The 15381-nt window shown below is 39.4% G+C and overlaps 1 protein-coding gene across 1 annotated transcript; it reads left to right on the top strand.

The window, feature by feature from the left end:
• Positions 1-2238: 2238 nt before the first annotated feature.
• Positions 2239-7202, top strand: tmlhe (trimethyllysine hydroxylase, epsilon). Its single transcript, XM_015035375.1, has 7 exons — positions 2239-2977; positions 3062-3238; positions 4807-5086; positions 5214-5333; positions 5501-5737; positions 5822-5960; positions 6060-7202. The coding sequence occupies exons 1-7, from the start codon at positions 2836-2838 to the stop codon at positions 6189-6191; spliced, it is 1227 nt and encodes a 408-aa protein (XP_014890861.1). The 5' UTR covers positions 2239-2835; the 3' UTR covers positions 6192-7202.
• Positions 7203-15381: the final 8179 nt, after the last annotated feature.

Genomic DNA, 15381 nt, shown 5'->3' with positions numbered 1-15381 from the left:
TTCTTGTCACAGATTGCCTGTTGAAGTTAGGTCTGAACTTTGACTGAGCCATTCTAAAACAAAAAAAAAAAATAAACCATTCCATTAACTCCGAGTTGCTCTAAATTTAGAGCTGGGGTCTTTTGGGTTCACTTTTGCTCAAGTCTCCAGCTTCATCCATCTTTGTATCAACGCCAACTTACTTCCCTGGCCCACAGAATAATGTTGCCACCACCAGGTTCCAGCATTGGCAAGGCCTGCCACAGCATTTTGTTTGGAGATTAAAATATTAATCATTGCCCTACAACTTGGCCATCTTTTCAGACCATTAAGTGTATATGTTTAATAACATTTGGTGAAAAACAATGCCTGAGAAGAGATGATGTTCTTTTTTTTTATTTCCAAAGCGTTTGTCCAGTTGGGAGGCCAGTGTGTCAACCTCTACAACGAACTCCAGAGGGAGCCACTGAGTACGTGGGGAGTAGTCAGCCACCGACCTTCTGATTTATTGATTGACAAATCAAATTATCTGCTGTGAGTCCGTCTATATGTGCACATCATGAAATCACCTGAGCTGATGGTCATAACCTAAACTCCTTTTTCTCCCTCATGAGCCACTTCACATCTCCAGCCTTGACTTAAGTGGTTCGTTTTTGCTGCTTGCGTATGAAATTGAGTTCATACGCAAGTTATGAACTTCATTTCATAGCCTGAAAGTACAGAGCTCATAATCCTGACAGAAGGTTATTGTGAGGAATCTATCTCTAATGTTGAATTGCATAAATGTAATAAGGAAAAAACATAAGTAAGTACTAGGGAAAATGAACAATTAGTATGTTGTGCTGCTTAACAGTGTCATGAAGTGGGGTTGTAGGTGGTGAGGAGAGACGCTGAGACCCAGGTTATGGTGATGAAGAAGATGAATATATTTAATGATGATGCTCACAGTCCAAAAACAGGCAGCACGGCAGAAAGACAGGCACACAGCCAAATACCGGTAGCAACTGATACACAGGACTGAAACGAGAGCTAACGCTATCCAGGACTAAACAGTTCTACTGGAGCGAACATACAAAACTGAGACGTTAGACATTGACAAACGACAAGGACCCGACGAGGAACACAGACAACAGGTGGGTTTAAATACACACGGGGTAATTAATGAAACGAGACACACCTGGGGATCAATCGGGGAGGACAGGACAGAGACTCACAGGGAAACAGGAAAACATAGAAAAACTCAAAACAAACACAGATCATGACAAACAGGTCTGATGTTTTAATCATTTATGATATATTTCAGTGGTCATAGAGGTGTGTCTTAATAAATTAGATGATCATTTTAAAAAAAATAATTTATTTCAGTCAATTCAAAAGCAAGGGAAGTCAAAATTATGACTTTGTGTGTCATAATTAGAAAAATAGAGGTTTCATGTGACGTATATTTCCTTGCATCGTGGAGTTTTCCTGCCAAAAGTCCAAAGCTTCAAAGCTTTTTTTCCCATTCTTATTACTTTTTGTAACTGTTGTCCTGTGACACGGTGCTCTGGCATGCTTGAAAAATCATTTCCAAATTATGTTTCAATTGATGGCAGAAGTTTTTCATGAAAGATTCAATGATCCAGCTCAAATCATGTCATTGGACAGAACTGTGACAAAGCTCCATCTGCTTTTCCCTCGTTGGTATTTTCAAATTAAAGCATTTATATTTCAAACATAAACTCGTTCTACACTTATGTCCATTATTTTGGATAAAGTACAATAAAGATGTGCGATACTGGACATATTTTGGTGTCAATCCAATACCAAGTACATGCAGGATATTGCCGATACAAATGCTGATACTGATACTTTTCATTTAAGTTTGATCATCAAACTCCTGACCTACAAGCGTTTTTGTGTTCTTTCCTTTGAATTATTTTGTTCAAGCCTTGGACAGGTGTTTGGACAAAGTGTAAAAATGTCTACATAGTTTATTATTTTAAAGGTTTTGTTGGCTCTAGTGGCCTTTATTTGAAAGTAGTTTGACAGGGAAGAGGGGGAAGACATGTGACAAATGTCACCAGGCCGGGAATCGAACCTGCAACCACCACCACGAGGACCAAGGCCTCAATACGTGGGTTGTGCTTTGCCCCTGCACCACCACAGCACACCTCTTAGTTTATTATTTTTGATGTTTTTCCTAACCAGACAAACATCTGGTTAGGAAGATTCAAGATTCAAGATTCTTCTTGAATCTTTTGATTCAAGAAGAATCAAAAGAAAATTCTTCTTGAGGTTGAGTTGTGAAACTACAAAACAAAAATTTTCAAGAGGAAATCGCAGACACTGATACTAATCTGGTGTGATATTAACATTTTGGACTGATCCGGCCACCACTAACATACAATAGTTTTTTGGCCTAAGAAGTGGAATTTCCTTGGACATCACAATGTTTACTTACTGTACAGTAGGTCATAATTCAGATGTAACTGGGTAAAACATAAATCTCAGTGCTCAGTGTCGCCATCAACAGTTTGTGAGGTTCTAATTTGTGTTCGTAAATGACTCCCTTTCTAATATGGCGACGACGTTGACGTAGTCACACATCCCGGTTGCGCGAAATACGCATGCCTGAACTGAACAAACGTTTTTTTGTGTGTGTGTATGTGAAAGAGACAAATTTAAGTCCTGCAAGTGTCTAATGATTAAGTTTTTATTGGGTTTTTACGTCACTCTGAGATGTTTTATGATCTGAACGATTTATCTGCAAAGACGGGAATAACCAGGCAGTTCAGTCTGTCTGGAATCTGCAAGGCAGAGGATTAACGGTGTTTTGCAGATCTATAGGCATACTCGGTTGTGTTTTCAGCCGGCATGTTCAGCGTGCTTCCCAGAGCAGCTGGCTCTGCCATGAGGCAGTTCCAGCTGCCGTTTGCCCGCTCAGAACCCCGCACGTCGCTGCTGCAGGTCCGCTTTGCAGCTTCTGCGACCCTCCGCTTGCTGGAAGACTGCCTCGGTGAGTTTAGCGACAGCCGTTGCACATCCGGTGTACATCTACTTCCATAATGATCTCATGCGCTCTGCGTGTGGAAATCACCAGAGGTCAGCTACGAGGGGACGCCGATGCGTTTCAACTACGTGTGGCTGCGGGACCACTGCCGCTCAGCGTCCTCTTACAACTCCGCGACCCACCAGAGGAGCCTGGACACCGGGAGCATAGAGCTCACCCTGCGCCCTGAGAGCTCCGCGGTGGAAGACGGTCAGCTCGTCCTCACATGTGAGTGTGAAATGCTGAGTGAGATTAAACACAGTGCAGCCCCTTCGGCTGCGTTTATTAAGACGGGTTTTCCCAATTGAATTTGCTCTCATGCCTGTCTAGTACAGCTGTACCTAGAAATCTGTTTTTAACACTGTAATACTTCACAGTATAGCAGAACAAATATTTGTTCCACTATAATTTAAAGCATATCTGCTGTTTTATAAAATAGGAAGCATGCATTTTGGAGTATAAAATTACACCAACTCTTTATTTGAGCAGGATAAACTGGGGTTAAGATCGGATCCTATGGGAAGATACGCTAGTACTTTTACAGTATACAGTGTATGATGACCTTTACCCTTTGTCTCCATAAAGTGACAGACGATATAGATTTGCTTCGTTGCAGGTGACGCCAAGAATCCTTTAGCTTTTTTCCATTTTTTTAAATAAAACAATTGGTTTTCAGTTATTGATTTTTTTTTCCAACAATAACTTGGATGCAAAACAGACCCAAAAATGTTGCGAAAGATGTAAACTAAGACAAATTAGCTGTATGGAATTAAAAAAAAAAAACACGCTTTCCTCATTCTATAATAAAATGTTTCATTGGTAAGAGGTTAGAAGGTCAAGAATGAATATGTTTTAGATGGGCTAAAAACTTATTTTGCGTCTCTAGACTATTTGAGACGAACGAGAAATAGTCTGGTCACCATAGCTGGCATCTCAGAAAGACGTTTTTCTTCTTCTTCAGCCAGTGAAACCTACTATAATAAACAGCTAATGATTACTTCTATCTAATTAAACCCCCATGTGTGAATAGCATGTTTCTTTTAATATCTAAATTAATAAAATGCAAAGTGATAATATTGTCATTATTGACATGTAATTCTCACCAGTAATTACCCTGGTCATTACTCATTAACCCCTCACGTTAGTTAATGTGTGGAGTTTAAATGTTCTCCCCGTGCTTCCTCCCACATTTAATTGGTGTCTGAAATAAATTGCCCCTTGGTTTGTTTGTCTTGTGTGTAGCTGTGGTTGATTTTTAGGCCTTTGCTGAGGTAGATAAAACTGGCTTCAACATGTAAGTACAGTAAGTATCGGCCGGTCACCGATCTCCCAAAATGAAGGAAATCGGCATCGTTAAATCCTGGCCGACGTGATTTTTATTTCCAGACCTTTACTTTTTTAAAACACATGTATGTTTAGAGAAATACCATTCCCTGGAATCATCTTAGGACCAAATGATGGGAGTGGGTCTGCCATAGTGTTAGTATGCATCACAACTTACATGAAGTGACAAATGAGGAGGTGGTAGCCTCCAGACAGACGGTGGTGATGTACGGAATAATGTGGCGCTTCATGTTAGCTCAGCATGTTCAAGGTCAGCTGCATTTGTTGATTCACGAGCGCCGTGCTTCCGACACCTTCATTTCAGTAAAAGCTCAATCTTCTAAACCCATGTAGGTAGGTAGGGCTTGAGAAAAGGGACAATCACACACAAAAGAAAGTCCTTCAAATACAAACCAAATAAGAAACAAACTTCAATTTATTCAGAATTGATTGCAATGCCACTCCGCTTACAGGGCCTGGTGGCCACGTGTCAAAGTTCAGCCTCGGTTGGTTGGCCGAGAACAGCCATGAAGGAAGGAAGACGGTCATGGAGCAGCCGCGCATCTTGTGGAACGCTAACGTCTACCAAAACGCTCGCATATCAGCAGCCAAATGGGACAAGTTCATGAGCTCCGACAGCGAGCTGAAGAAGTTCCTTCAGAACTACCTTCTCTATGGAATTGCCTTTGTGGACGACGTTCCGGCGACGGTGGAAGCCACTGAGGAAGTCACCAGGAGAGTCAGTCTGATCAGGTAGCACTTTTTTTTTGTTTCGGATTGTTTTGTTTCTAGTGTAGCTATATTCATCATAGATTGCATTACCACGTGAGCAACATTAACTGACTACTTGATCTCTTTTTTTGTGTGTGATTCTTCAAAGAGAGACTACTTATGGGAGAATGTGGAGTTTTACATCCGATTTTTCCAGAGGCGACACTGCCTACAGTCAGCTGGCCCTTGACCGTCACACTGACACGTCTTACTTTCAGGAGCCATGTGGGTAGGTACAATAGAATGTGCCATACCTTTTCTAACTTTTCCAGACTCTGGGGACTTTGTACGCAAGACTCTGACTCATATGAGGTAGAAGCCTAGCCCCAGTGGGCCTTTACGTAGAACAAGCTGCTGTTTTATCACTGAGAAGTGTCGTTTTGGCCGCTGTTGCAGAATCCAGGTGTTTCATTGTCTCCGACATGAGGGTACTGGAGGGAAGACGCTGCTGGTGGATGGCTTCTACGCTGCGGAGAAGCTCCGCCAGCGCTCCCCCGAGAACTTCGAGCTGCTGTGCCGCGTCCCCATCAGGCACGAGTACATTGAAAACACAGAAAATCACAGAAACCACATGACCGGCATTGGCCCCGTGCTCAACATCTACCCTTGGAACAATGAACTCTACATGATCCGGTATGCTGACGTTGAAATCCAATGGATTTTGGGCCGTAGATGTTGATGAGTTATGCTAACTGTTTGGTGCCCTTACGACTCCAGATATAACAACTACGACCGGTCGGTGATGAACACGATGCCCCACGACACCATCCAACGATGGTACGTAGCACATCGAGAGCTCACCACAGAGCTACGGTGGCCGGAGAACGAGCTGTGGGTGAAACTCACTCCAGGCAAAGTAAGAAAGCTGAAGCTTTAATCAGGAATATAAAAGCTGCACAATTGAAGTTCAAAGCTTAAATGTAACGTAAATATCCTCTTTCTCTTGTCCCCTAAGGTGATTTTTATTGACAACTGGAGGGTCTTGCATGGGAGGGAATCTTTCACCGGCTTGAGGCAGCTTTGTGGATGTTATCTGACCCGAGACGACGTCCTCAGTGCTGCACGCTGCTTTGGACTACAAGCCTAAACATACAGATTCTGTCATTTCAGTGCCTTAATTGTCTGACGTTGGACTCGGAGTCCCTTCAGTCCAGGAAGATGTTCTGCTTTACTCATATATATTTTGTAATATTGCTTGTTTTTAAAGGTTTTTTTTTCTTTTAGAATTGAGCAGAGCCGTGTGAGAAGCTCAAGGTTTGGGATATTGTCTTAGAACCTAATCCTTAAGATTCTCCGTTACCTGACTTGTGCTGTTCTAACTAACCTCTGAGGCCTTCACAAAACTTACAGATTCACACTGAGATTAAATAATAAAAAAACACACAGATTGACTTTAGGTGTCCTCTGAAGGCTGAAGTGACTGTGCTGAATTCTGTGTATCAGTCAATATGAACATTCTTCATATTTTTCCTATTTCTGAAAGAACTTTATTAAATAAAAAAAGAACAAATAAAATGTATTGTAGTAATATCATAAAATGTGGAGAAGTTGAAAGGATATAAATATTTTGTTCTTGATTGAGCAGTAGTGATTGACCACTACAGTGAACACAGTGAATTTTTCGGCTTTCAGCCTCGGATGGATTATAAAATCCTCAGCTGCCTCTTCTTACCCAACGGTTTTATAGGTTACAGTTTTACGAATGTTGCAACCGACCATTCGTTTACAGCGAAAGTGAATGAATGGCTCAACAAAGGCTGCTTTTCAGGTAACGTGAGGCTTTTATTAAAGCTAAAGGTGTGTCGAAAAATAGCTACTTCTTAAAAGCATCCAGCAGTTACTTTATAGGTCTCTGTTAAGGGAAACACATTGCTCATTTATTTGCTGCCTTTACTCTTGCCAAATCAGTAATAATTTAATGTTCACTTGCTTTGACATTGGCACAGGGCAGGAGACCTGTTATTCATTAAATGTGCTGCTAAGCCAAAGAAGAAGTTATTAAAATATAGTAGTTCGTTTCCTGGTGTAAAATAAATGTATGCCTTTACGTATGCAGATTCGTACATGGATTCTAATTAAACCAGACACTTTTCTGTCAATGGAAAGATCCAGAGATTTTTCTAAATGTTTAGAAACTGATTGAAAGAAAATCTGATGCAGTGCACTTGCAGTGACTCGCAAAAGTATTTATACCCCTTACACCTGTTCCAATTTGGTTTTGTGGCAACCAAAAGCTTCAGATAGACCAAAAACAAAGCTTTTCTCAGATAGACCAAAAACAGGGGACAGGTGGATGATTTTCAATATTAATTTTATAAATTAAAATCATAAAACTGCAGCATGCATTTGTATTTAGCCTTCTTTACTCTGGTTACCTGGCAAAATCACCAAATCAGTCATTTTATTAGTACTTTTTGGGTTCTCAATATGATTCCCTGATGATAAATATAAGTAGATATCTAAAAGGAGTTGCAGGACTTTCAAGATGTCCTGCAACCTGAAGTCTTCATGAAGGAGAATAACAGAGTCTGACATTAATCAGGGTCTGGGACATTTATGTCTACGTCAGTATGAGTTGGATGGAAAAGTAGTAAATGTAATAAAAAGCTAATGGAAAATGAAGATGATGAGTTTCATCTTATGAAGTGAAGTCTGGTCGTGATTCATGTTAAACAACAGTTCCAAATGGTCCATCATTTAACCAGTGACGTCCATCCAGTTGCTCTCAGTCGACCCCGTCTCTTCAGCAAAGGATGTTGCTAGATGTAGTTGCTATAGAAACCTTACCCAAGCAATCTGTGGCTCCCTCTAGTGGAAAAGGAAAGTGTTTACCTTCCACTTTTTAGGTTAAAATCTTAATAATAAAATGACATAAGATATGTATATGTATATAGTCTAAGCCTATCAACACTCTAAAGAAACAAAAGTGAACGTGCCAGGAAAACAATGTTGGGTGTAAAGAATCTGGTTGCCAGAGGAAGTCACAAAAACACGAAAGGCTGACCTACCTTAGTCCTTGTAATATATATAAACACACATACAAAGCTAATCAGAACTGATCTTCCTGACCATGACTAGTCTGTTCATTTTACACTGCTCTTTTTTTACAGGTCAAATTATTATTCAACCATAATAAGTTTTAAAAACAACAAACTGATCACATTTGAATTAATTCACTCTGGATCCTTATCCAATTTTTTTTAATTTTTATCATTATTATTGCAGCCATCAGCAAGTTTCTGGCATAACTCCAGTTGGAACTTTCACTCTCTTAACTAAATAAAACTGTATTATTCATTTGAATTGGTTGGTCTCTACATAGTTAGCAAGCCTTTAAGTAAAATCTATGCATTTGCAGTTTCTATAGTTTAACTGTTGCTTTGAGCTGAGGGGGAGAGTTTGAAGCATCATACAGCCACTACCATGCTTGAGTGCTGGTACAGTGTTCTAAGGTTTGAAATGCAGTTAGAATGTATATATTGTGGGCAGACGTCAGCTGTGCTTAATGTTCACCATATTCCAGATTCCGGAGGGCAGGATTAAGACTGTGGGAGTTAAATTTGTTTCACAATTATTCAATTAAAAAAAACAACAAAAAAACAATCATGTCAAAAAAAAAAATTCAAACAAAAACACTTATCTCAATTAAGCAAAATTAAACTGCAGTCAAAACACTTTTTAAATTAAAAAAAAATTGTTTAAAAAGCCTTTTTTTTATTGAAATCACTCATTTTTGTTTGAAACTTTTATTTGCGCATGCCAGATTTTTTTGGTTGACAGCTTAAGTTTTTGGCTGAGTCTAAATTTTTTTTTTTTTTTTGGTTGAATAATTGTGAAACAAATTTAACTCCATATTGCTGGGTTGACTGTTCACCATACAAACCGATATCCTTAAAACTCTGAGAAATGTATTGTCGAACAGAAAAATGATCTTTTAATGCACATAAAATATTATTTTAAAGTTGATAAAGTGGGCCAACACTATATACATATTTTTAATCCTTGACCTCAGATAAAAGCCTTAAAGCCACCGCTGTGCCAGAAAACAGTAAATTTAAAGGAGCTAATCTACCAGCTGATTTTTAATTGGCCACATAAACTCATGCTGAAATTCAAACTCGCTATAAAACATGTCAAGTAACACTTGCTGTGCAAATACATATTAGACAGCAAATTTGGTTGTTGTTGAATTGTGAGTTGCATAACTGACAATGGGTCAAATGCATCAGAGTAGTTCAACACTCAAACAGTCATAAGCAATGAATTTCTCTGACAGACAATAAGTCTGATGTAATGTAATGTAAAGGCTTAAAACGTGCAGATTGAGAAATAATTTATCAATATCTGTGAATGTATTTAGTTTTTTCTTCTTCTTCTTGCGTCCTTTTCACTTCAGGTGCCTTCGATACAGCGAGTGTCGGCCCCACACCTCACTGGCTGGTTTTGACCTGAGTGAACAAATCACAAAGCAGAGGTGTGTACAAAAAAAAAAAAAAGTGTAAGGGTCCCCTGTTCAGTCTGTGTGAGCTGCTGAGACAAAACCTGTGAGGTGGGCTCAAACGCAGGATGTGTTAATCAAGCAAACCCTTATGAATGATTCATTTATGTGCATTTCATGTGTAAATCAGTCATTATTAGCCTCAAAATGTCACCTTACAACTCTGCCAATGAACTGAAAGTAACTGTACACTCCCACTTAAATTTTACTAAAACCTATTTATCTTCATATAACAGATTGATGATTTTGCCGGGAATGAGTGTCCATATTCATGATATGCCGCTCGTTATCTGACATCACATCATAACTGCATGCAAGAGTAAGTGGGTGAAACCATGTAAATCAGCACTGTGCATGTTTACAGCGCGCACACTTGAACTGGCCCCCTCTGAACGGGCCGGCGCTCGGCATCGTTTACATGCAGCAGGCATGGATGCGTATTCCGAATGCGGTACAGAGATGCAGTCACAGTCCTCTTCTAATTTCCACTGACAATGAGGAGACTGCTGCGGTATCCATGGAAACTACAGAGGATACGGAGGCGTGCCCACCAAGTTGTCCTGGTAACTGGGTGAATGAGACGATTCCAGCTGAATGTAATTCCCTGCTTTCAGGGCCAGTAGTTTTGATAAGTTTGGTAATGTGACAAACACAAAAAGGAGCATACAAAGTGCTGAAACATTTGTGTAAATATATGTGTGTGTGTGTGTGTGTGTGTGTGTGTGTGTGTGCGTGTGTGTGTCGTCGTTCTGGGATTTATTCTGACTTAACACCTCACAGCCTCACAATGAGTAGCTATAATATATAAAACATTATATCGTTATAGCGCTCCTGCAGGGAGTTTATGTTTTCTAAAAGTAGAAGTAACTGCTACTTAACTATCTTCCTGCCTTAACAGGGAACCTAGCAGAAAAAAATCTTTTAAAAAAATGTAATTTCCCATTTGCTAGGTCCGATATCCACCTTTCTTGAAAAAAAACATTGAGTACATATATATATATATATATATATATATATATATATAATTTTCCTCTGTCAGCGTCTGCCCATACGCCGACAGAGGGAGAGAGACGGTGAATCATACATGATTAATTGTCTGTAATTACCAGAGGCTGACAAAAGTGATTAAGGATGTGAAGAATGTTGATCAGGGGTGACTGGAAGGGCGAGGGAGGAGAAGAGGGAGGTGAGAGGAGCGTGTAGTAAAGGGGAGGGAAGTGTGTGGAGCTCATTACCCAGAAGACACTTGTAGGTTGGGAAGAGAAGACGACCTCGGTGTCTTCAGACTCTGATCAAAACAACATGTGTTGGCAGCTGTGTGTTTGAGTGCACTGATGTGACAGAGGGTGGTGTGTGTGCATGTGTGTGTGTGTGCGTGTGCGCAGGGGCTCTACAAATAAACGTAACAGCAGGACTCATGACAAGCCGGTGACAGTTCAGGAGGTTTTTCCCACCATGATGGACGTGAAAAACCGCGTTCAGGATGAGGATATTTACTTAAAAGCAGTAGTTTTGTTCTTTTACTCCAGTATAAACTGAGGTGGAAAAATAGCCTGTAGACCACAAATTATTCATCGTCCAAACAATTCTAGGGAAATGACTCAAGCTGTGTAGGAAATGGACATTTGGAACGCAACTTTCAAAGCTGCACTTTGAAAATTACAAGCTTCGTTTCAGTGCCTGGCTTGGTTTCCTATTTTTGTGCAACCTTTTTTATTTAGTTCTCGCTATTAAGAAATGAGGGTTAAAACACAACTGATTGGCCTCTCAGTAAAGACTGAACCATTTTTCATTAGCTGAATGAAATTACTATGTGTATAAATATAAAAAAAACCCACCAGACTAAAGCCAAAGACCATAAATATATGCAACTTTAAAATCTTCTTTCTTACCACTAAAGCACTATATAAATAACAAATTCATAATTAAGATGATTAAATGGGTAAATGATGTTATTACAAAGTCATGCATTTGTGTCTCATTTGGGTCAGATTTATGCACAGAGGCAGCCACTTTTGGGGTACATGTTTACACAAGCACATTAGCATTCATATTATTAATGTCAACATTCGTCTTTCTTTTTGCAGCCAAGTAACTGAAACAAATTGAAATGCTAAAATTGACATCAACAATTTTGACTGTGTTATGAAGAAAACACGTGATTTTACGGCTGCAAATATCAGAACAGAAATGACATTTTAGCTAAATGATAAGATTAGCAAATAATCATTGATCTGCTCAACACCATTTGTTCTTCTTTGTCTTTTATTAAAACTTAAAAGAAGTCAGCCTTTGCCTTTATCCCATGGAATATAAGCAATTAAACACTTTAATAAAGCACTTTAATGCTTTAAAGTGCTTTTATAAGTTACATTTTTAGAACGGGGTCAAATTTGTGAGCCAGTGCAGCACAGAAATTAATTTAGCTACATGCTAATGCTAGCATTTCTTCAGACAACACCGTCGTTTTTCTTTTTATTCAATTAAAACTTTAAGATCATTCCTCGATGCAAGCTGTCCCCCTCAGCAATGTCTGGAATCTTTGACTTTTGCTCCGATTTCCAGGGAGGAATGCTCTATGATCAACCTTCAACCTCAAATAAGTGTCAAAAACACAAATGACTCCTTCGATGAACATTCCCAACATTTAATAAATACATTAATTTGCAAAGAACCAGTAGCATAAACATCATAGATGTTGTATCCGTTGGTTACCCGCCATGCAGAATTATAATTTACGTCAAAGACAGTGATTTATCTGCCTACTGTTGTGCTGCTATCACAGCAGTAGAGCTTCTGGGAAGACTGAGGTGTAATTCAGACAAAAGCCACAAGATGGCAGGACAGGCTGTTACATGCTTGGGATTTATTTTGTATGTATGCGTGCGTGAGTATGTGTGTGTGTTATAGAGCATTTAATGCTGCTGATGGCAATAGAGCCACGGGCAGCACAGTACGGATTCAGCTCCTCTCCAACTTGGGGAAAAAAAAAAAAAAAAAATAGGGCAGGCATTTAGAATGACTTCACATTATGTCCCTACAGCTACCAAGCAAAGCACTGCACTCATAAGAGAGGAGGTGGGTGGGAGGGGGGAAAGAGCACAGAATCAAATCCAAATCGTATGCAAAAACAAGAACACGCAGCGGCAAAATGCCGCTGAGGAAAAGGTCTCCTCCGCGTTCCGTTTGTTTGCTTCTTTACTCCAAAAGCCAAACCCAGTGACACCGAACAATCATTTCACATCGGCGTCAAATCCGAGTGTGACACAGTGTGCCTCCACAAAGATTGACGATTGCACAAGCAAACCGAGACAAAATGGGACGCTGAGGCCGCGTTTCCTTTTAATTTTGTCTTTCAATTTCAAAGTGTAGCGCTTGAAAAGGTGACCTATAGCGAATTGGCAGAGGAAGAGGGGGAAAAAAGGGGATGAGGGGGGAAACAGAGGATGGAAGTGCATCTACATCAGGTTACAGCTTCATCGACAGCCTGTCAGTGTTGCACTTAGGCTATAACATCCACAAAGTGCAGACGGTTAAAAAAAAAAAAAAAAAGGAAAAAATCAAACAAAAGCCCCGGACAGGCTCAAGGAAACGGTTTGCTTTCCCACTACACGTTAGGTTTTATAACCATTCGGACTGAGGATGTTTTGCTCCCTAAAATCTGATCTTTCTCAGCACAGAGACGCCAAAATACGATGAAAAGCAGGCTGCTAAAAAAACAAAACAAAAAAAACATGACCTTGAGGAAAAGATCGTACCTTAATGTTTTAGGGCTCTTTCCATGTGTCAAGCATAAAATACCAGACCATGGTATTTTTGAAGTTCGCTTACGATCGTATTACCTGCAGCATAAACACTCTGTAGGCATCGTCATTAATCCAAAATAATCTGAAGATAACAGCTATTCTGAGAGGGCCCCCAAAAACCAATGGTGACAGCCTGTATGTTGTTAAAACAACTTCAATTTGAAATGGTCATGCTTTATGAATTTATTAATATTGACCTAAAATGTTCATAAAACTCCTTACTTAAACAATTGACATTTTTAGGATTGGAGTGGGATTACGAGAATCTATGCTTTTCTTCTCCCCCCCCTCCTCTCTTCATGCTGCTTAGCTAAAGTCTCTAGAACCAACTAATCCTGAATTATGCAAAACAAAGATGCCAATAGAGGTAAAATATTACCTGCTTGTGAACTGTAAGCAGAACCTCACTTAGAAAGCTCCAATCAACGCCCTTTTAAGAATGAGAACCGCGCTATAAGTGGGCTACTGCTATAGCCTATCTGGTGTGTTAGCCACATGAAATCAGAGACGCGTTGCACTCCTGTTTAAATGTCCTGCCCCTACTGTGCAAATTGTACACCTCCGGCCTTGCAGCAGCTTCCTTTTGTTTCCTTATTCCCTCGGACTTTAGAGGACTTTGAGTTTGTGCTTCGGTTGTGGCCACACTACATAAAAGCTCTGAATATTTTATTGGACACATGCTGCGGATTTTCTTTTAAAGCCCAAAGCAAGAGGTCTGGAGCAACGCCAATGAAAACTCTGAAACAGTAAAAAAAAAAAAAAATGTAGATGATAGCCTGTTCCATGTTATTTGGGATAATCTGCCAGTAAATGTCTATTAACTGAATAATGCATTGTTTTAGATTATGTAAGTGAACACAGTATGCATCCTGCTACTTCAGCAAGAAATAACAGTAAGTACCTGATTTTGTTCTTCAACTGGATGTTCTAAAGAATCCATAATTCCCAATTTGAGTTCTGGACATGGCCTAATAAAATGCAGAGTACAGAAAGTGAGCAGTCCTGGTTATAGACGAGACTTATTGATGGGGTTTAGGTGCCACAGTTGTTGTCTCCTGTAAGTTTTTACTGTGACAACCAGGTTCATTGTTTGTTGGTTATTCCCAGAATGATTTGTACATGCTGATATCCAGAATAGCAACATTTTTGTGACATTGCTTCTTGAACTATATGGCTTTGGTGAAATGTATTTTGTGTGGCCCATGACCATGACAAATACTGATTTCTGAACTCTTCCTGAGTTAAAACATCAGTATTGTTGTTTCTAAATGAATGCAAACTTGTTTTCTTTGCATTATTTCTTTGTGTCTTTGACCATTTCTCATTTTCCGCAAATAAATATAAAATTTTTGTTTGGAATTTTAGACATGTCGTCAGTATATCATCAAATAAAATAGCAATGTTAATTTTTACTTAACCACGAACCTATAAAAAGTAAAATCAGAGAAACCAATCATTTCAAGGGTTCTCTTAATTTTATCCAGAGCTGCAAAGTAGCCTCTACTTCTTCATGTAGGTGTTTCATTTGACTGTTCCAGTTGAGGTTGGTGTGAAACAATATATCCAAAAATGCATCTGCAAGTTGTTAATAACTCCACTCCACTGTTAGCTACGGTGGAGGAACTGTAATGATATGGAAGGTCTTTGATTATAATGATGTTTGAAGCAAAAATATTTTTGCTTGTCTTTCAGAACTATGGTGCAAAAAATATATGGACAAATCAACACAAAACTTGCTCCCCAGGCACAAAATGAACCTTTTTTTTTTCCAAGGTTTTCTTAGGCCACAAACCAAAACCCAACAGAAAACAGTTAGAGTGAACTGAAACTAAGATAGCATAGTTCAACCTTGTAAGATGCTATGGGAAAAGACCAGGACCGTGCAGAGACCACTAAAGAGGTAGGTGCTCAAAAAAAAAAAAAAAAAAAAAAAAAAAAAAGACACTCCTAACCGCTTTTTAAAAAAAAATATA

This window comes from Poecilia latipinna, unplaced genomic scaffold (assembly GCF_001443285.1).
Source record: "Poecilia latipinna isolate Pla-1442-1.1 unplaced genomic scaffold, P_latipinna-1.0 Scaffold333, whole genome shotgun sequence".
Lineage (NCBI taxonomy): Eukaryota > Metazoa > Chordata > Actinopteri > Cyprinodontiformes > Poeciliidae > Poecilia > Poecilia latipinna.
This window is presented reverse-complemented; position numbering and strand designations above follow the sequence as displayed.